This window comes from Poromitra crassiceps, assembly GCF_964638095.1.
Source record: "Poromitra crassiceps genome assembly, chromosome: 8".
NCBI classification, from domain to species: Eukaryota; Metazoa; Chordata; class Actinopteri; order Beryciformes; family Melamphaidae; genus Poromitra; species Poromitra crassiceps.
The window spans coordinates 48,089,657-48,111,768 of NC_139629.1; the positions used below are offsets into that span (position 1 = coordinate 48,089,657).

Genomic DNA, 22,112 nt, shown 5'->3' on the forward strand with positions numbered 1-22,112 from the left:
ACAGCAATGAGCTGAAGAAGTGTGTGCGGCTATTGGAGCACAATGTAAGTAAGTAGCGCTACAACTTGGTTCCACAGCGTTCTCTCTCTTCCTGGCTGGAGAGTTGAAATAAGCTTCTGACGTGAACGGGGGCCAACTTGCGATTTGCGCGCGTCGCAAAATTTGCGGTAATTGCCAACTACGCGTCCTGTCCGAACCAAGCGACAGGCTACAGGCAGAGTGCTGTTGAACTACGACATGATAGCGTCACTGCGGAGCGCGTCGTCATTCAGAAACCACGCCCAAAACGGGGGAGGAAACAAAAACTCCCCTCCCAATCCTGGCGTTCTCCTATGTCACCTGTTGCACACAAAGATCATATATACGGAAGATGAACTCTCCAACTTACTTCCTTGACAGCTAGATCTACATTTTTCTTCTCGCCAATTCTCATCGTGCATTCCTTTATCGCAAAAGAACTGGGACGTGGAGGCTAAATGATGTCACATCCGTTTTGTTAGCGTTCCATTTACAGAAAAGTTAAACTGGGAAGTTCACTGTTCACTGGTCAGATCCACTCGCTAGCCATTGTTAGCAATAACAGTTGATAACAAGGCATTTCGTGACATTTTGCGCATACAAACACTGCAGCCTCATGTCCACACAGATAGAAGTAGGCCGTGCTGTGTGTACAGCTGATTTAATGAGACACAAACAAGTGCTAAATACAGAAGTGCTAAATAGCATTTATACGATTATAACTACTGTTGTTGCGCGGATCAGCCATCTTGGATTTTATAGGTCGGGGCTGCTGAGGCTCCTACGACTTTGGAATGGGAAATACCAGCTCTAGTGACGTCACCATCCCAGCTCATGAACTTTGAACTGTAATACCAGTTCCCAGTTATAAAGGAATGCACGATCAATAGAGACACTGCATGAAATAGGCCACGCCCATCACGGGGAAAATCGCTCCGTTCAGTCCCATTCACCAGCGTAATTTTCCTTGAATTAAACATAGCTAAAAGCTGTTGTGTGGTGGGGCTGCGCAGACAACAAATGTAAAAAATCGCCAATTAAAGTTTTTTTGTACTCCCGAGCAAAACAAGGAAGCCATTGAGCATTCACGAGAAGAAAATGTGGATTTAGCTGTCAAGGAAGTAAGTTGGAGTGTTCATCTTCGCCAGCGCGTCTGATGCCATCTGTCTGACGTTACACCAGCGTTATTTTCATTAATTTAAACATGCCTAAAAGCTCATGTCATAGTATTTCACTTCAGGCCACTGTGTGGGATCGTTTATCCAGCGTTGTTTGGGCAATGAAAAGAGACACTGCTCCAGGCCAAATTAGTTATTTTTTCTCGATGTAACTTTCGCTCTCCGTTGGAGGAAGTGTACTGAAATAATCGTTTGACATTATCTAAAAAGAAAACTGTCCAAATCCCTGTAAAACCCTGCAAAACTATTTCTATCTGATGAGAGTTCCTCCGTTCGCCCCGGTTAGCCGCGGTTTGTTTTGCTAGCTGCAGTCGTCAGGCATGCTTCCTTGTATTTTCCCCCGTCTTGGGCGTGGCTTCTGAATGATGACGCGTTTTGCAGTGTCTCAATGGCTTCCTTGTTTTGCTCGGGAGTACAAAAAAACTTGAATTGGCGATTTTTTACATTTGTTGTCTGCACAGCCCACCACCACAACATGTTTAATTCAAGGAAAATGACACGGGTGTTTGGAAGTGAACGGCGTGGCCTATTTCATGCAGTGTCTCAGGCCATTTACACCTGGCGCTAACATGCGTTTTCTGTGATCAGATTGCAATCAGATTGTATTTTATCACTTGAAATGCCAGGTGTAAACACCCCCAAAACGTATTGAAGAAGGATTGCAATCTGATCGGCCAAACCACCTCCGGAGGTGATCAGGGATGCATTGTGTACACATTGAACACAAGTGTAAACGCAATGTGTCCTCTCAATCTGGATACAGCAACTTTATGCGGATTGAGAGGACACCCATGTCTGTCATCAGATTGCAATCGGATTGCAGAAAATGCATGTTAACGCCAGGTGTAAATGGAATCAGGCTGCAGTGATAAAATACAATCTGATTGCAATCTGATCACAGAAAAACGCATGTTAGCGCCAGGTGTAAATGGCCTCTAGGTGCGCTCAGCGAAAGTGTCTGGCAGTGGTGCTCCGGCTGTGCAGCAAATGGTTTCCGGCCAATGGGGTGGCCAGGTTTCAGCCCCCGGCCACACCCTGCGGCTCCGCCATTGGAGAAAGCAAAAACACAGTAAAGTCTAAAGTAGCTAAATGTTATCTGAGGGCGACAGGGACCGGCTCAGGGTAATTAGCTGGAAAAGAGGGAAAGAGCTGGGAGGCCGGCTTTGGTGACGAGGGGAGGAAGAAAGCGTGGGGCTTAGGGGGGGAGAGTCAATGGGAAACAGGGGAGGAGATAAAGGAAGAAGAGAGAGAGAGAGAGAGACAGGGAGGAGAGGAAAGTTGGCTGGCGTGCGTGTGTGAGTGACTGAGGGCAGATTGTCTTGGCTTAGGGAAACTGGCAGGCCTATAGGTCCTCTCTGGGGCAGGATGTGCCCGCTGATCATCTGTGTGGGAGGGTCTGTGTGCAGACAGATGACAGGGAGGGAGGGAGGGAGGGAGGGAGGGAGGGAGGGAGGGACACGCAAGGAGATGAAACTCACTGTCTCCCTCCAAAGGGGCCGAGGGGCGGCGAACCAGAGAGAGAGAGAGAGAGAGAGGAGGCGACGGACGGACAGAGAGTCACAGGTTGCGTGAGAGAGCGGAATGATGAAACGCAGCCTTCACCAAAAGGGGGGGAGTCTGAGTGAGAGTGAGAGACGCAGATGGGCAGGAAGAGAGAGAGAGAGAGAGCGGGGGGGGGGGGGGTGACAGGGAGAGAGGGAGGGAGGGAAAGCTGTCCACCTTCGCTCCCACCCTCTCCATTGGCTGTGCTGGCGATGCCATGCTCTGCTGTGTGTGGTGAGATTACCAGAGCCTCGGCCTGGGGGGTTGCATGTTATGGACACAGTCATTACCTCTGCCCCGCTGATGAATGTCTGACCAGCACTGATCCCTCTGTGCCACAGTGCCTCCATTTAGCAGGAGAGATGTAAAACATGGGAACCGTTCAATATCTTTATGGGCCTGTTTATCTCGCAGCATTATTTTGTTTATAGGGGTATATTGGCTGTTGCTGTTTTGCCCCGCTGAGCGGTAGAGCTCAGAGAGTAAATCTTTCTGACAAGGGAAATTATCTGAGCAAATATTTATTCCATTATGGTTTGGCTAAACAGATTATGGATTGCTTTCAAAATGGCTCCTTGGCCATCATAGGATAATTTTGTGTGTGTGTGTGTGTGTGTGTCTGTGTGTGTGTCTGCGTGCGTGCGTGCGTGTGTGTGTGCGTGCGTGTCACACACAGTGTCACGGGGACAATCTGTGCATTGGCGGTTGTCCACAGGCGGCGTGGGGTTAGGAGTCGGGTCTGTCGGAAACGCGCTGTCAGTTTCCGCCGTCGCCGTGGCGATGGTTGCAAACAGCCCATTGGAGCTGACTGATGTGGAGATCTACTTAGAGGCTAATCAAGCAGCAAATAGAGGCAGAGGGATTCCTGCAGTAGCAGCTGCCTGGCTACCCCTCGCTCCAGTTAAATCCATTCATGGGAGACAGTTCAGCGCTGCCACTCACAGTTAACAGTTTATTTGCAGCAAAGTTTTTTGTGTGAATTAATGCATTCCTCCAAACTCACTGGATGTCGGCGAACTTTTTTGCCAGAGAAACTCTGCTAAGGGTGATCGCTCCGAGTTGGGGGAAAGATAGATGGCACTTGTAAAAGGGTAGTTGTTTTTTATTCGACGTTTATTGCATTTTAGGATACAAACAGACTTGTGAATGTACATAGATAAGAAAACAAGGCTAGGTCGGGAACCTAGCATAATATGGCCAGCGCAATAAAGCGTTCACGAGCGTCGGCACTCAAATCGGCACCCAAATTGGACTGGACAAAGCCAGATATAGGGCCCGCGCTTGCGCTGGCCAAAAAGGGAGTGATAATATTACAGTCTCACATACAAAGTTCCAAGTATTGTACACAGGCTGACTTTCGAGACGATAGAGGGGACCCTCCTGTCTTCCAAAATTTCTCAGCTTGTTTGAAGAGATCATAGCATCAGAGATGCTATTTGTACTTTAGTCTGTATTTGTTATTTGTATTCCTAGTATAAATCTGCAAGTGGTACTTAATCTGGAACATTCTTAGTTTTGTAACCCTTGTAATCGTTGCTATTTTCAACACATTAAGTCTTAGTTTTACAATTACATCAATAATAATGAGGTATAAAAATGGCAACCTAGAGGCTTTTTTTTTTAAATTAGGGCCATAAATTACCACAGTCTGTGTGTGCCACCAAACAGTCAATTATCAACACCTTCATTATGAGCCACTTTGTACTCTGAACAACTCCGCCTCCTTTTCTTCTGAGAGAAACCAGTCAATTACATTTCAATGTGTACTCTGCTATTATAGGCCCGTTATTAAAACATCTGAATAATATTGAAAAAATTCATGAGGAAAAAAAAATATTCGGGTGAAACTGAATATTTGTGCTTTGCTGAATAAGGTCTTCGGATTCCATAGATACATTTCTTTGCAAGCTATTATGAGAAGACTACATTGTTGTCATGATACAATGGGTATAGATTCAGAGTACGGTCAAAGGTCAAGTCAAAGGTCAAGCCACTCTTCTGAGTGGAAGGGATGCCATTCCAGAAGGATCTTGTCACAGCTCCAAAACACGTGTTTAATAGGGATGCACAATTCTTTTGCCGATATTCGATATGCCGATATTTTCCAACTCTTTTGGCCGATACCGATTAGGGTTGCCGATTAGGGTTGTTAAAAGTATCGATAGTATCGAAAAGTATCAATACTGAAAAATTTGAATCGGATACAATACTCATTTGCAACAGGTATCGATAGTATTGATAAGTATCAATCCTAAAAATTTGAAACGGATACAATACCCATTTGCAACAGTTTCGATACATCAGTGCTTTCTTTTCATGAAAAATCACTGATTGTTCCCTCCCTATCACTGGTGGGTATCTGTTGCTTCAACAAGCTAAACGTGTTCTGATGGCTAGAGCAGAGGCTAATCTGCTGTCTAAGTTCCAAGTTTGATCAGGCCTAGATTATGGAGAGGTGTGCATCTGTCCGTCCATCTGTCCATCTAACTTTATTTTTATGCCTCTTGAAGTGTCGTCATCCCCCCCTTCCCGTGGTATCGAAAATGGTATCGATATTTTCCTGGGTATCGGTATCGAAGTAGAAATGATAGTATCGTGACATGGAGAGTCTGGGTTCTGATCGGGGACCAGAGTGATATATGGGCCGGGAGTTTCAAGACTCTCTTGACATCTCTCTCAGCCAGAACTGCACTGTTATATCGTGTAGTGGCTGGATATTGAATTTCATCTCGCCCCACGAATAAACGGTAAAGATTTCAAGGACTTTCGGATGACAAAGTATAGATTGGATAACGACCCTGTGAGAGTCACGTCTGTCCAGGCTACAGCTTATCATCTGCCTCATCTGTCCCAATCAATAATATACAGTAGCTGAAAATGGGTCAATGAGGCACCTTCCAAGTTTGAGTTTGAGTTTCTTAGTATTCATGCTCACAGTAGTTACCAACTGAATAGAAGCAGCATTTACATGAATACAAATTGAAATATATCTATACATGATTGTACATCATAAAACTATATAAACATATTATGCACCCATACATTCATACTCATGCATACGCATTTACAAATCAAAAAGTCTTTACTGAATCTCACTCTGGGTTTCTTGTTATTCCAGATATATTTGGATAGAATGTCATTGAGTTTTTGAACAAATTAACATTCTGTTTGGTTGCGTGGATCCGTCTGGACTCGGAGCTCTGCACAGTCATTTCAGAGGGTGGAAGACGTATCCAGTCCTTCAGCCAATCAGCGTCGGATCCAGTCAAGCCCAAATCCACTCGGAAGAACGGTGAAAACGTATTTTCCGACGAGAAACCCCGCTCTTGCATACTCTCTATTTCTGCAATAACTGCACTTATGGCTGTTTAAACTCGACGAACGTTGACATTACTGCTCGAGCCAGAGAGCCGTGGAGGCAGCCATTAGTGTTTTGCCAGCGGCGTTCCTGATTGGCGCGGTTATAGTGTCAACTACGAGGCAGGTCCCTGATTGGCCCGTCCGCGTTGTGGATTCTGAAAAGGCCCGCCCCCGGGGCAGAGGCCAGACTGTCTCGCAGAACGAAACGCAAATGTGAGTTCACGTGAGCGGATGGTTTACCAGGCTGCTATATATAGCGAGGTTCTGCAACAGGTAATTCAACCTGGGAAGGATGTTCATATATGCATTAGGGCTGTGAATCTTCACTGGCCTCACGATTCGATTCGATTACGATTCAGAGGGCTACGATTCGATTCGATAACGATTATCGATGCATCGCGATGCATCTTAAATCGATGCATCACTTTTTTCCCCGAATACATGATTTTCTTTCTCACTTTCTTTTTTCTCACTGTGTGGCTACTTTTAAAATAAAAGTGCATTTAGAATTGCATTGTATTATGACCCATAATTAAAATAAACAACTGCATGTACTTCCATTATATTTTATTTGATTATATTATTTTTTTTTATTTTTTTTTAAATAATCGATTTTTGATATTTGTGAATCGATGCAGAATCGTGCAGGTCCGCATCGCGATGCATCTTATAATCGATTATTTTTGACACCCCTAATATGCATCACATCCTGCCAAATCCAGCTTAATTTGTGCTATCAGGGCTGTGCAATTAGCTGAGATTTAAGCCTTTCCAATTAGGTATTAAGTTTATGCTCAAGTATAGAACAGTGATTAAGAACTTATGGAGTAGATGTTTAACGAAGAGACAGCCTGTTTCTTCATATCTGCACAACTGAAATCTGCCTGCCTCTCAGATGGCAGGGATAGATGGTTGCCATTACCCCGACTGAGAGTCATGTTGTTGCCATATGCTGCCTAGTTCTTTTGCAAAATGACACGTCCTTTTGCATCAAGCGTAGGAGAGGAAACGCCGAGCAGAGACCACAACAGCTCGCCGTGTCTGCTCGTGTTATTCTCAGCTCTGCTGAATTCTCGCCCTGCACATTAAGCCGGACAGTCGCGCCGCGCGGCACCAACATGGCGGCCATACCTTCTTCACCTTGCTGGGAGCAGCTGCCCGTGTGCCACTTGTGGTGCACTCGCCGTACGTGTGAAATTGCAAACGAAAGGCCAGGGCAGCCTAATTAACTTCACCTAGCATTCCCACTTACTGTGGACGCGTCTGACCTTTAGACAACCTCGCTTAGTCACCTCTCCTCTTAAACACCCAGAGATGGAAATTCTCATTTCATGCCAGTAAGTACCCCCTCCCCATCTCTCTCTCTCTCTCCCTCTCTCTCTCTCTCTCTCTCTCTCCCTCTCTCTCTCTCTCTCTTCCCCTCTTTTTTTCCTCTTTAGACCTCACAATCAGATTCTTATTCAGGGAGGGTTTTGCAGCACTTTGTGGTGGTAAATCAATAAAACAGTGTCCCGTGTAACAGACCTCTGTGTTTTCCTCACCATCGATCCTGTCAGCGCAGAGACATTTAAGAGCAAGCCAGGCGATTACCCTCAGCAATCCTAACTTTGATACATACAGCGCATGACAGGCGCCAGACATCAGCGCTGGGTAATTGTAATATTGAAAGGGGGGCGCGTCGTTAATGCTTTTTTTCTCTTGGCCCGCTGAATTCAATTTCACGTGTTCGGCGCATGGCCGTTCTAATTACTGTTGATGTAGAGACAGTGCTAGCAGGCAGGGGGCGATCATCACTACTCCACCTTCATGCTACTGGAGAAGAGGCCATGCGGACATGTGTGACGGCGTGTCTCACAGGTAGCAGAATCTGAGACTGCTGTCTGCAACTTCATAAAAAAGAGGATTTCCAAATAGAGAGCCAAAGTGGAACGTCACTTCCTGCTTCAGCACTGTACCAGAGATTTTCATCCGCCATCTATTTTCCCATAGACCTTTCCTAAAATGCTTATAAAAATAGTTTTACTTGTTCAAACCAAACGGTACAGATATATTTCGAAACAGGAGAGATCGCACAACATTTCACTCGGACCAAAACGTTAAAAAAAAATGCGGGTTTAAAGAAAATATTTTTTCAATGTTGTTTTTTGTTTGGTCCAAGTGAAATGTTCTATGGTCTCTCCCGATTCTAAATATAGCTGAACCATTTGGTTTGACCAAGTAAAACTATTTTTATAAGCATTTTACGAAATGTCTATGGGAAAATAAATAGCGGAAGAAAATCTCTGGTACAGTGCTGAAGCAGGAAGTGACGTTTCACTTTGCCTCTCTATTCAGCTTCAAGTGCAACCATGAAAAAGGCTGTTTTTGTGATTAGGGATTAATGTGAAATAATCCTTTACTCACTCAAAACAGATTATTTAAAGGACATAGTGTACACACAGCAGTTAATAAAATATCCCCAGCCTCATTGTCAAGTTTGCGGAGGGAATACAAATCTGATGCAATTTGTTGTAGAAGGAGCTTATTTAATTGATACAGTTATGGAAATCAATCAAGCAACTGTGACCAAAAGTAGAAAGGTTGGCCTTTAGTGCTTGCAATCTACTGAGGAAGACATAATCAAGTTTCAGAAGATTTTAATTCGGCCCATTTATTTGATACAGAAGCGTTAAATTACTAACTCACGCCCCACTTAATTTCTAGTGCATTAGCTGCCAGGGAGAAAAATGCAACGGTATTAGTTTCGCTATCTGTTTATATCGTCGTCGGCCATGTTTGTAATTTTCGGGAGGTTTGATCCCTGCCCCTCTGCATTTTCTCAATCAAGGTTTAGCCCTTTTCGTACATGGAGGTCAAAGCGGTAATTAAAAAGTGTAGGCTGAAGTAGTGACTGATTGTACTGCGAGTCAGAGCCATTTACAGTCAACGGTCAGAGCGGATTCCTCGAGAATAAGGACTGTGAGCAGAGGAATGGTGTCAATGGGCTGTGAGCTGGGGACAAAGTAAAAGACAGTCATAGAATAGATGTTAAAATACTGTTATTAGTCTATAAATCACTTAATGGCCTAGGCCCAAAATACATAGCTGAATTGCTCCCACGCTACGAACCGTCTAGAACTCTTAGGTCAACAGGGTCCAGCTTATTAACTGTCCCTAGGATCAAATCAAATCATGGGAAGGCTGCATTTACCCACCATGCTTCTGCTAGCTGGAACAAATTGCCTGAAGACCTCAGATCTGCCCCAACCTTACTTACTTTTAAAAATAGACTAAAGACTTTTATGTTTTTTTTAAATGTCCATTTTATTCTCTTCTTTTCTTTTCTTTTCTTTTCCTGTCAACCATTGTATGTGAAGCACTTTGAATTGCCTCTGTGTATGAAATGTGCTATACAAATAAACTTGACTTGACTTGACTTGACAGTCATCTTAAATGGTTCCCCCCGGAACAAACCAACTCGGGAGAAATAAATGTTCAAGCAGCTCTCCAACCCAGCCAGCGCACAGATGGGACGTGACTCAACACATCTGAGAGTTAGACACATGGCGATACAACGCCAGCTTAATGTCGAGGTAGTTCTCCTATCAAACGTTCCAAATAGATACATGCCGGGTGGGTGTTTTTAAATGCAAATGGGCTGTCGCTGTCGTTTTCCCGTTAACTTCGCTTTACTCCCACTCTGACCCAGTACCCTCAATTCAGGCAGAGCCCAAGTGGTTTCCACTGGTGACATAATGACCAAATTCTCTCCTGCAAATGAGTTTAATTGCGTTAGAAACCGTTTTTTCCCCCTTTAGTTGTTTACTTTTCTTCTATTCGAAACATATTAAGTCGTCTCCAGCTCGACCCCTTCCTCTGCTCCTCAATTTGTCGGCTTTATGCGGTTGACCCCCTTTGAGTCGCGGGGTCAGAACTATAACTCACACTCTGCGAGTTTGGAAGCGCTGCTCCAGAAATCCCATCAGCGAGCTGCCGTGTCCTCATTCCTCTGTTTCCCCCAGTGTCCGGCCCGCCTCTGATCACCCTAATAGAAATGGATGGCATTCATATAGTGCTTAGATTAGCCTGCGTGATGGGGTGACGCACCGGAGAGTCGAGAGAAAAGCGATGTGTGTGTGTCCCCCGCCGGTGCATCATCCGCCCCGGCTGATGGTAAGCTTAGGCTGCCATTTTGATCCCGGACGGGTCGTTCCACCGGGTGTGATTGCAGTTTGGACGGGGGGGGGGGGCCGCAACCTCAGACTGATATGTTGTTGAGGAGATGTTTAGGAATCCCGTCAAAGCGGGGGGGGGGAAGTCTTTATCAGAAGCACCAGAGTAAACAACTGAATGCTTAAACCCTCTATCATCCCCATGAAGGTTGACTTTACAAAATGATTCATGGAGGATTTATAAGCTATCGCAGCTCATACAGTAGGTGAGTAAACTGTGCGTGCAGATCGAAGTAGCTGTAGGGCCGAGTGTTACTTTGATCCTCCTGAATACTATCATATTTCTCCCGGCATATTCATCTGCGTGGAGATTTTGGTGCTCTTATGGAGAAGAAACCACCCACATGATACCAACAAATTCATGGGGGATGGAGAATAACTGCACGCTATTAAGGGGGCTCCCCCGAACATTAAGGAAATTGATCAACTTACATCTTTGCAAAGAGTGTCTGGTGTATTTATGCATGCACTATTCAATAACTGCAAAGTTTCAAAAGAGGATGCGATGCGGGAATACAGAACTTTTTAGCTCTGAATGCGTTTCACTTATCATCGTTCCTTTTGACATTCCTTTTGATGTTTGTCAGACCATTCTGTGCTGCAGAGTTTCAAACCTGGAGCCGCTTCAGGGCTGTAAGCTCATCAAACATCAGAAGAACCAGCGCTACTTAGAACCGAAAAGTTAGTCACCGTGGCAACCAACAGCCATGATTCACCACAAACACACACATGAGTAAACCCCCTCATCCGCTCCTCTCCTCTCCTCTCCCAGATCCCACAGATCAGCTACGCGTCGACGGCCCCGGAGTTGAGCGATGACAGGCGCTACGACTTCTTCTCGCGGGTGGTCCCCCCGGACTCGTTCCAGGCCCAGGCCATGGTGGACATCATCCGTGCCTTGGGCTGGAGCTACGTCTCCACCGTCGCCTCAGAGGGAAGCTATGGGGAGAAGGGCGTGGAGGCCTTCACACAGCTCTCCAAAGAAGCAGGTGAGGAGGAACCCGGGATCAGGGCGGAGCGGACCGGACAGAGACGTGTATTAATGTGGTTGAATCACACACTTGTAAGAGTTGCATGTGTGGCGAGGTCACCCAGAGGTAGGCTAGTTTCTGCAGCTTCTGATTCATTTGAGCTGAATGAATTATTGCTGTGCATGGATGAATTATTGATTCTAGCAGCTTAATTCTGCTTTACTGCCCCGGTGGTGAATTAGTGGAGAGAGTGACGAAAGGTGGAGAGCAAGAGATGGCGTGTGGAGATGACATGATGACATGAGCTTGACCTGCACCCATGATGCTGCTGCTGTATTCTTTTTCCAGATGTAACGATTACATAAGTCCAACTCTTTCCTGCATGCTGCATGCTGTTCTCCTCGGCCAACAGAGAGCAGACTTGCAACTGGCATTAGGTTGACACACGTTTTTGTTTTACAAAGATGCCTTTTCAGTTTCGCTTCACCACATTTTTGGCTTCTGTTGCTTTTGGTGGCCGGCACCCGGAACGGGAGAGGAGCAGCGGCAGGCCTGCAGAGAGGCACGGAGGGAGGGAGGGAGGGAGGGAGGAGAGAGAGAGAGGAAGGGAGAGAGAGAGAGAGGGAGAGAGGGAGAGAGAGAGAGGGAGGGAGGGAGAGAGAGAGAGAGGGAGAGAGGGAGGGGGAGAGAGAGGGAGGGGGAGAGAGAGAGAGAGAGAGAGAGAGAGGGAGAGAGGGAGGGAGGGAGAGAGAGCCCCCGCGAGAGAGAGACACTTTTTGACGAGCTGTGCCGGAGTCAGGCAAAAGCGCACTGGACCCGCCCCCGAGCGGGTTGCTGCTTGCTTCTTTTTTTTTCTCCAATATCTTTTTATTTGTAAAAGTCAGGAAATCAGTTCAGACAATACATTTTAGTCTATATCAGACAGGGGTTCTCAAACTTCTCTAGCCTCAGTCAGTAGCCCCCTCCCTTATCCCTTAAAGGATCACTCCGCCCATTTTCAACCAGCTTTGTATTATTAGAACATCAGTAGTATATCAGAAAACTGTAAACTGTTTTGAAGTCTGTCATTTAATTTGACAGTTATTGAGTGTTAAAGTGTGGACCAGTGACGTCACTGGTCCACACTAAGTCAAATTAATAACTCATTAACTCAAATCAACTCTCAAACTGTAAACGGTTTTGAAGTCATTCATCTAGTTTGACAGTTATTGAGAGTTGATTTGAGTTAATGAGTTATTAATTTGAGTTAGTGTGGACCAGTGACGTCACTGGTCCACACTTTAACACTCAATAACTGTCAAATTAAATGACAGACTTCAAAACAGTTTACAGTTTTCTGATATACTACTGATGTTCTAATGATACAAAGCTGGTTGAAAATGGGTAGAGTGTTCCTTTAATGTTCCATTTTGCTTTTTATAAAAGACACAAAACCAGAGAAAAAAAACACAGACAACATTCACACACATAAAAAAAACACTTCCTGTGCCCCCTGACCCTGAGGTCATCTCTTACATCTTAGAGAAGCATATGCAATTTTTGCCCAGTACTGGAGGTAGATTCACATCGTACAACATTCAAACAGCAGAGTTCATAATATACAACAGAGTTAATGTTAGAGTTTAGTACGTAAATTCACATTATACAATAAATTATATCATAGATCACTGATGACATCAGACAGCATTGAGGCTATAAATCACTGATGATGTCACAGTGCTGAGAAAAATTACTGATGTCACCCAGTCATACGCCATCAGTGATGATGTCATCATGCAGCTTGCTTTTATGCACATCAGTAATTTCTTTGAACAGCTGTTTTTGCCTTCACATTCAAATATTAGCGAATTACCCTCAGCTCAGTTAAACCTGCATGTCCTTTTTGTGAGTGGAAAGTAATGTGTAATCTTAGTTTAAATTGACAAAATCGGCAGCTTTGGACACAGTGAATGAATACTAGGGATGTCACAATATATCATCCCACAATATATTGCGATATCAAAATGTGACAATATGTATCGTTGAGATGAAATCTCATATCGCGAGAAAAAGAAGCTGAACATGGTGGCACTGATCTGCATCTGATTGCATGCTCATTGCTCGCTCTCCTTTTCATTGCTTTGTTTGAACAGACGAGGGACGTTACAGACACGGAGGACGAACATGGTGAAATGACTCAAAATAGCGTCGAGGATGCCCCCTCAACTTACAAATCGATCGCAAAAAAATATTGTTGAAATATCGTATCGTTATCGTGAACCCAATATCGTGTATCGTATTATGAACTGAGTGTATCGTGACACCCCTAATGAATACACACGGCTTTGGACACAGTGAATGAATACACACAATGAATCATTACAGATGCAGCCACCTTGAATTGCCAGCTGATCCTTGACAGTTCCCCTGACAAGGCCATCCAGATTTGTGGCACATTAAACGAAGATAAAAACAGAAACTTAAAGGGACAGCTCACCCTAACTCAACAGCAATATATCTTTCCAGAAATCATGAGCCGGTTACCCAAGATAATATACAGACCTCGTTGTGAGCAGTTTCAGCCAGGAACTATTTTCTCTTTCGACCAAAATACTCCCACTAGCTGCCGATCTAGCTGCTGCTAGCTGCAGTTTCGTGGCAGAACTAGCTAGCGGCTAGCTAGAGGGTGTGTTTCGGTCGAAAGAAAATAGTTCCTACATAGTTACAGCCATAGTTCGTAGTTCCTCCCTGCTCTGGGCACAGCCGCACTGAGGACAGCCCGGCATACACGGTCGAGCCATAATGCTAGGCTTTGACCTAGTCTTGTGAGAAGGAGAAACCTGCAGTAGCTGCAACACAGTAGTAATGTATAATCTACCAGCACACTGTATGTCTTTGGACCAACATGCTGGAAGATTGCAGGTCAGGTTTTAAAAGTGGTGGCAATCGCTGTGTGTTGAGAACTTCACAACATTCCACTTCCATCTTTGTGAAGTGGATTGCCTTGTTTCATCACCTGGGCTGGAAAATTACCCTCCGTGATCCGCGATGGCGCTCCTCCGGCAGTAGCGGCACACCGAGGCAGCAGAACCGAGGTTCTGTCTCGATTCTCGCCCTGACCTCTATAGATCCCAATCCCATTACGCGTAAATCTGCAGGGACCCACTCTCTGTCTCTTCCAATAAACCGATGCGAGGAAACCTCTCGGACGAGCAACACTAATGATATCCCCCAGGCACTGAGCTGATCAGAAGTCCAGCAGACATGAATATTTCATCTCATGTCCAGTTTAATCACTCGTTAAAACTTTACTGTAAGAACGCTGCTGTTTGTGGCTGCGTCGTTTGCATTGACACAGAGGACCGCTGAAAGAGTGGAACGAAAGTGAGAACGCAAAGGGGAGTTGGGAAATCTCCTGATTTAGGGATAATTTAAGAGGTTTCAATCCATCTTGTTATGTCGTCTGATGCACGTCTGTTCTGCTCAACCTGCTTGTTTTCTCAGATGTATTTTTCATTGATGCCCCCCCCCAACACTGATATTATTATGACTGTAGAACAGCTGCAGATGGAGTATTAAATTATAAGACATTGTTGTTGTTGTTGACTCATCCTGTGCCACTGAGCTGCAGTCAATAGCAATATTCTGTGTGTGTATTCATATCCAAATCAATTGGGAATTATTTCAACCAAAGAAAAGCTCCGGCACCCAAGGCGCCATAATCTTTAAAAGCATCCATTATGTAATAGCATAACTGTACATTCACAGGATCAAAGGCAAGTGGTTCTGCACCAGAACCCACAGCAAAGGATTGACTTGAATAAGAAGCGAGCCTCGCGTACTCAATATGGAAGCAAAGCAGGTGTAAAAACAGTGTGCTGAGGGCTAAGATAGCACACGCAACACTACAGTGTGTGGTGGGGAGGGCTAAGATAGCACACGCAACACTATAGTACATATTACATATTAAGGGCGTATTTGTACCTAACCGTGATATGAGGCTTTACAGTAGGAGGTTCAATATGCATTGCAAAATGAATGTACTGAAGTGCTCAAGTGCAAGACTTAAGGATATCATGGTAAACTAAAATTTCATTTCATTTATTTATTTGTGTAGGAACAGATACACGTACATATAATGTTTACTGATGTCCTGTACCACAGCATTTATAGCCCAAGGCTAGTTTGCAATGCCCGTCCCTAGATGTCATTAAAAGTACCTGTTACAAAATAAAACACAGTAAAAACATACATTAAACATAACAAAGATGAAATACTCTTAAGATTGATTATCGAGCAGTAAAAAGAGTAAAGTGCAGGGAGATATAATCATGATGATGTCAGATTCAAATACAATTGGTTAGTCAACAGTTGGTACATCAAAAACAACATAACTGTCATAAATGGGAGCATTTGTAACTACCCTTTAGGAACTGTTTTAGAGTGGTTTTGAAACGCTCCCAGCTACGTTCCTGTTTCATATGAGTGGGGAGTGCGTTCCATAATTTAACCCCCTGTACCAGGAGGGCAGTTTGTCCTAGTGCGCTTCTTCGGAGCGGAACTGAGACCAAAAAGACGAAAGGTGAAACATTGTCATGAATTGAAATAAAAATTTAAAATAGACTAGACTGTGAAAATTATAAAATAAAAATTAAATCAAGTAAATGTCTCTGGCACTTCTACTTTTTTGCTATATATTGAAAATGTACCGAAGCGTGACACCACCACGGTGTCGCGTCGGAACCGAACCGTGAGTGTTGTGAAGCGTTCCACCCCTAAAAGAAATGGCCAAACTGTGGAGCACCGGCACCAGCACGGTAGCTTAGATGTAGGCACAGCTCGCCTCGGGAGTTGATCCATGATGGAGTCGATCCGTGATGCTTTGGGATGTTTTTTTGCGGCTGCCCTGTTTGGTTGCAGTGAAATGTCAGATGCATTAGCAGGATTCTCGCTTCACCACTTCAAGGAGAAGCATCCAGTGGCCTAATGCAATATGGCTCCCCATTACCCCGAGCTGAGACTGGAGTGATGGTCAGCTCGTATCGATCTCTTCTGGTTTCTCGCTCTTCTCTCTCTCCCTGGTGTGGCCTATCGTCCATTGTGCGCCGCCTTGCTTCTGGCTTCAGGTGGAGCTGGCAAACATCCATCTTGTTTGTGTTTTTCCCTGCCTGTCTGGATTCAGGCCAGAGCAATTGAGCTCAGTTTTCCCCTTTTGATGAAATGACTCACGCCAGCGCATTTGAGGAAAAACCTCCCACAAAACATCACTCTGGAATTGATTGCTGTCAACTTGGCAACACCGTGTTGTTTTCTCACACAGTATCTCGTCAGAACTGCGATATATAAAAATAAATAAATACAAAAATACAGAAGCCATATTTAGTAGTAGGAGTGGACTGGGACTGGGGAGGAAGGCTGACGCGTCTGCTTTTGGACAACCACAGTCAAATAGAACACAATGCTTCTGCGTGATCTCTCCTCCACACTGCCAGCAGGGGGGAATGACATGGGGGATATATGGAAGGGCACAAACATCCAGAATAGGAACGTCGATCCTTTTTTGTGCTCCCACATGTGCAGCAGAGGGGGGGGCCGGGCGGTACATGTGCAGCAGAGGGGGGGCCGGGTGGTACATGTGCAGCAGAGGCGGGGCCGGGCGGTACATGTGCAGCAGAGGGGGGGCCGGGCGGTACATGTGCAGCAGAGGGGGGGCCGGGCGGTACATTAGTGATGTGACCTTCGCGAACGATCCAAATCTATTGAACGGCTCTTTGCTATGAACGAAGGGAACCGAGTCCTACTTGAGAGCCGTTCGTTTTAATGTTGTGCCCAAATTTCACTGCCTGCCGCTCCCCAGCACACACACAGGTTAGACCTCCCTCCCTCCCTCTGCTAGTCCGCTGAGCAGGGAGCATGGGGCAGGGAGGATAGGTCGGGTGCACACGTTAATTGCTACCGGCGCATGCTATAGCTGGCCTGGGTGGGCGGACTCAGCTTAATATCAAAACGGGCTACGCCGCGGAGTGCATCTGCCGACTTTCTGGGTAGCGAAGTGTTGCATGAATTGCATTCAAGGAAAGCCAACTTTCAGCTCAAAGTCAGTAAATTCACTGACTAAATAAGCAGATGATATGGTGTCACCTTGTGTAGGCTAATGTTTACAATGCAGATCATTGACATTAGGTCTGGAAATAATAAAATGTAATGCTGCTGCAGTCCACTGATGGAAAATGAAAGAGTGGTGGGTCTAATCAAATTGGATCCAAATCATACCATATCATTATATTAGTGATTTCGCAGAGAAACAGTAGTGCGCGCCCCATTAAAAAAAAAAAAAAAAAAAAAAAAAAACGAACCAGGAGCCGCTATTTTGAACGGCTCTCAGAAATGAACGGAGCCATAAGATCCGGCTCCCTTCAAAGAGCCGTAATTCCCATCACTACGGTACATGTGCAGCAGAGGGGGGGCCGGGCGGTACATGTGCAGCAGAGGGGGGGCCGGGCGGTACATGTGCAGCAGAGGGGGGGCCGGGCGGTACATGTGCAGCAGAGGGGGGGCCGGGCGGTACATGTGCAGCAGAGGGGGGGGCAGGGCGGTACATGTGCAGCAGAGGGGGGGCCGGGCGGGTTGCCTTTTCACTCTAAAGGTGATCATTATAATTGGAGCATGAGGAACCCCCCCAGAGGCTTGGGTGCGGAGGGTGTCCAATGGGTGGGTGCGGTGGGGGAGGAGCTGAGAATCCATCAAGTGCCTCCTCTAATTTTCAAAGGGAGATATTGGACATACAGTACAGTATTTGGCCAAGCAACTGGCAATGGCAGATCCCTGCATGGCCCCGGAGTGCAGTTGAAGAACCCGGGGCATTGAGATGAATAATTGAAGCAGTTAATGCAGTACATGACCCATGGCACCGCGGAGAACTTCCAAGAGCCTGATGAATTTCACCATCATCATTACGCTGTCGTTGATGTATGAACCACACAGAGGGGATGTGGAGCACAGGGTTACGGGGTCAGGATGCACATTATGCTGTGCGTTCAGAGTGATGGGAATGAGATGTGGCTCACAATGTTCATGTCACGATTTGAACCAGCAGCACCTTTACGTTGTGAGTGGAAGTTCTGTATATTTCATCCAAAATCTTCACCTCCTGGACCGTAAGTGGCAGGCAGCCAAAAGTTTATTGGTGGGGGATAGATTTTCACGATTATCGCGTCCCCCCCCCTACGTTATATTATATACTTATGCAGTATAACAATGATGCTGCGGAAATGAATCTCAGATAGACTGACTGACGTGATGTGCCTTGTTTTTGGAAATATGACTCATATACATATATACAGTCTCTAGAAGTGTATTATTCAACTTTTTCCCCACGGTCTGGTGTTAAAAACGCACACGAAAACTGCAATGAACTAATATCGAATCGCAATACTTATAGAATCTCAATACTTAAAGCAGCTACGGGGAACTTTTAACTGGTTATGAAACATTCTAAATTTAACACTGATTGCCTCACATCTTACCTACCAACCTCAGCAAATGAGACTATCAGCGAGGAGATCGGCAATTTCTATATGGTTTTCTAAATGCCTGTGCACTCAGGCACAGCACAGCGCCCTCATGTGTCACAGGTTGTCATATTTTTGTCCCGGCCGGCGGATGAAGCAATAATGCCTTATGCAGTAAATAAAACAGCGTTTTCTTTCCAGACGAACACTACCGTTGTTGTCCACTGGCGCCGCCACAATCACCACAAAATTAAAGTTCCTCGTGGCTGCTTTAAGCAACACATATCGAATCGGCACCAAGTATCACGATAGTATTGAATCAGGAGATAAGTATCGTCCCAGCCCTAGTATGTATGTATGTAAAAGGACTTTGACAAGTTGGAGTAAGACACTCTGAGATCTTGACATTGATCTGTCTCACATCACATTTCGCTCACCGAGCCAAACATAAACCTGCTGTTTCAACTCTTTGACGTCCACAGAGGGGCCGGTGACAGGTGAAGCCGGGTCCAGTGACAGGTGAAGCCAGGTCCAGTGACAGGTGAAGCCGGGTCCAGTGACAGGTGAAGCCGGGTCCGACCCACACAGCATAGTGCTCTGTGGAAGTACAGATACGGCCCCCCGGCATTTTTCATCTCGTCTTGCCAGCCTGACTAAACCAACCGACTTGAGTGACTGACCGACGAGCTCTTCTGCAGGCATTCAATAATTTAGCCTCCACTGCACATAGCAGTCTGCAGCCTTTAGGGCGGTGGTGTCCTCGCAGCGTGTTCAGCTCTGGTGCTCTCCCTCCGAGGAGGAGGAGGAGGAGGAGGAGGAGGAGGAGGAAGAGGAGGAGGAGGAGCTGCTCCAAATGCTTCTTATCTTCATCAGTGGCTCCTGGGGTCTCTTGGACTGCTGTGACCTACAATATGTCTCTATCCAAGCCTGTTATACCATTATATCGCTTCACACAAAGCCCACAAGGCTTTTGCCATAATGGCCGAAATGCATTTTCATGAGACTTTTTAAGTTCACAACATCTTCTGAGGTTTTCATTTTCTTTCTCTTAGCGGAATTGAATAAACATACGGCCCCGCGGAAACTGAAAGGAGCAGCTAATACCCCCCCCCTCCCGTTCAGGATGAGATATTGTACAGTTACAGTTTCTCAAGACAGTAGCCTGGATGTGCGGTGTCATCCCTCTTAAGCTTCCTCAAAGCTCTAAAAGAACAAAGTGGAATATATGTGCTGAAATAGTTATAGTGCGTGTTGTCCCTGGGAGACCCACAACGGCGGCTGTTCCACACTAACGGTACCAGGCCCGGTTTCACTCTAACAGGGTAGCACAAAGCCCTTAAGCATCAGGCAGGCCCGTCCTGGGGTTCTCTCCGCTTTTATGTTTGGTCCACTTAAGGAGGATTACGGGAGCCATCTCCATTGTCTTACGGCAGATGTATCGTCTCACAACAAGCAATATTGTAATTCTGCATGCCGGTGCTGCAAATACGGATAGTTAGCAGGGATGTAACGATACATTGCGAGACAGTTAAAAATCGATAAAAATGTGTGAAGATTCAAATCGGTGAGATGGAAAAAGGAATCCCGATTTGCCGTGCTTTTTTCCCCCCAGTTCTTCTTTTACAAAGAAAGGGAAACATGCGTTCATTGCAAAGTTTGTGTTTTGTAGTTATACCCTACCTCACGAAGAAACATTTAATCTTTAATTTGATAAAAAAAAAAAAAGATAAGAAAAATTAGTCAAATATAATAGTAAACTAAACAAATGGGTTTTGTAATTAAATGAATCTTTTTGAGTCATTTGTCTGCAATCTCATTTTGTAACAAAAAGAATAATAGAGCAAATCGTATCATGAACTCCTAATACATAGTTAGACAAAGGTTGAGCAGCAGTCACTTTGCTATCTGCTGCTGCTTTTAGTGACGCCACAGTAAGCCGCGGCAGGAGATGTGTGATCTGCCAGCTAAAAGCTGTTGATATCAAAGTAATGAGTTTGAGAAGACTGGCAATTAGGAGATTCCTCCCATTCCTCTGTCTACTGGGGCAAACTCAAACTGAAAGGTTGCGGCGTATTAAAATGCTTGAGGAATTTAATTGGATTGGGTAGACTAGAGCGCTGCTGTTGACTCAGGACAGATGCTGCCGCTTCAGTCTAGGCCTAGTTAGGCTGAGCTTTGACACAGTTGATCTTATCATCTGTTTATCCAAACTGCTTCAAATCTTCATCTAACAAACATCTAGCAACGCACAGCAGCAATCAGTACCCTTCTTCCCGTACAAACTCATTAGCGGTGGTGATCTGTCTTGAGAATGATTTATTGTCATCATTTGTCAATATTAATATCCTCTTTGTAGTGCTTGCCAGCCCTGCTATCCGATTGGTTCAGATTGGTGGACCCACAAAAAGAGGTTTGATAATGACTTGAAATGAAAAAGTCAATGGCTCTCATATCTACTGTATGGCCTCAGAATATGAAAACTCTACTTTATGTCCCTGTTGTTGCTGTGGCTTATTGGATTTGTTGATAGCAGTTATGCGTATTATAACTCTCCTGCTCTGTGGTGCTGCTGTTCAATTTGAGGGCACAGTGTGAGCGCTGCATCGCAAGCTGCTGTGGCTTCTTCCAGATCAATGATAAAATGTAAATGTATATATATGGGGCTAATGTTTAATTCACACCTATTTACGGCTAGCAGATAGCAACTCTATAGCTAGCGTGATGGCATAATCAAAACCTCGCCATTTTGTTCGAATGTCTTCCACTTCCACATGGCGGTGATTTCCATAAGAAGAGAGTAGTTTTTGTGACCTCAGGCTTTGTGTGTGCGTGTGTGCGCGTGTGCGTGTGTGTGTGTGTGTGTGTATTTGTGTGTGTGTGTGTGTGTGTGTGTGTGTGTGATTCTGTGTATGTGTGTGTGTGTGTGCGAATGTGTGTATTTGTGTGCGTGTGCGTGCGTGCTAGTGTGAGAATGAGTGAGTGAGCAGAACCCCCTAAAGGCCTTATCATCTCTCCCTCCCTCCCCATTTAAAAAGGTGGAATCTGCATCGCTCAGTCTTTGAGAATTCCCCACAACCCCAAGGTGGAGGATTACGACAAAGCCATCCAACAGCTGCTGGAGACGCAGCACTCCAGGGCAGTCATCATCTTCGCCGGCGAGGAAGACATACGGTGAGCGAGCGCGAGCGCGAGCGCGAGCGCCACGCATCCTCCCGACCTCCATTCCCGTGTCGTTGAGAGGGGCGTTGATGACTTTGCCACGTCGAGGTCTTTAATCTCCACGGAGCAGCTCCTGCAGACAGGCTTAGAGGCACACGGGCGGCTTTGCCATGTGTTGTTGTA

At 45.5% G+C, this 22,112-nt stretch overlaps 1 protein-coding gene across 1 annotated transcript in view; it reads left to right on the forward strand.

Annotated features, from left to right (window-relative positions):
• Positions 1-22,112, forward strand: part of LOC310781344 (metabotropic glutamate receptor 7-like) — a gene marked incomplete at both ends in the record, with an annotated part of 109,307 nt that overhangs the window by 28,746 nt on the left and 58,449 nt on the right. The window contains 2 exons of the mRNA XM_083641956.1: positions 11,082-11,298; positions 21,806-21,941. Of these exons, the coding sequence (XP_083498082.1) occupies positions 11,082-11,298; positions 21,806-21,941 (353 nt within the window). The remainder of the gene's footprint in view (positions 1-11,081; positions 11,299-21,805; positions 21,942-22,112) is intronic.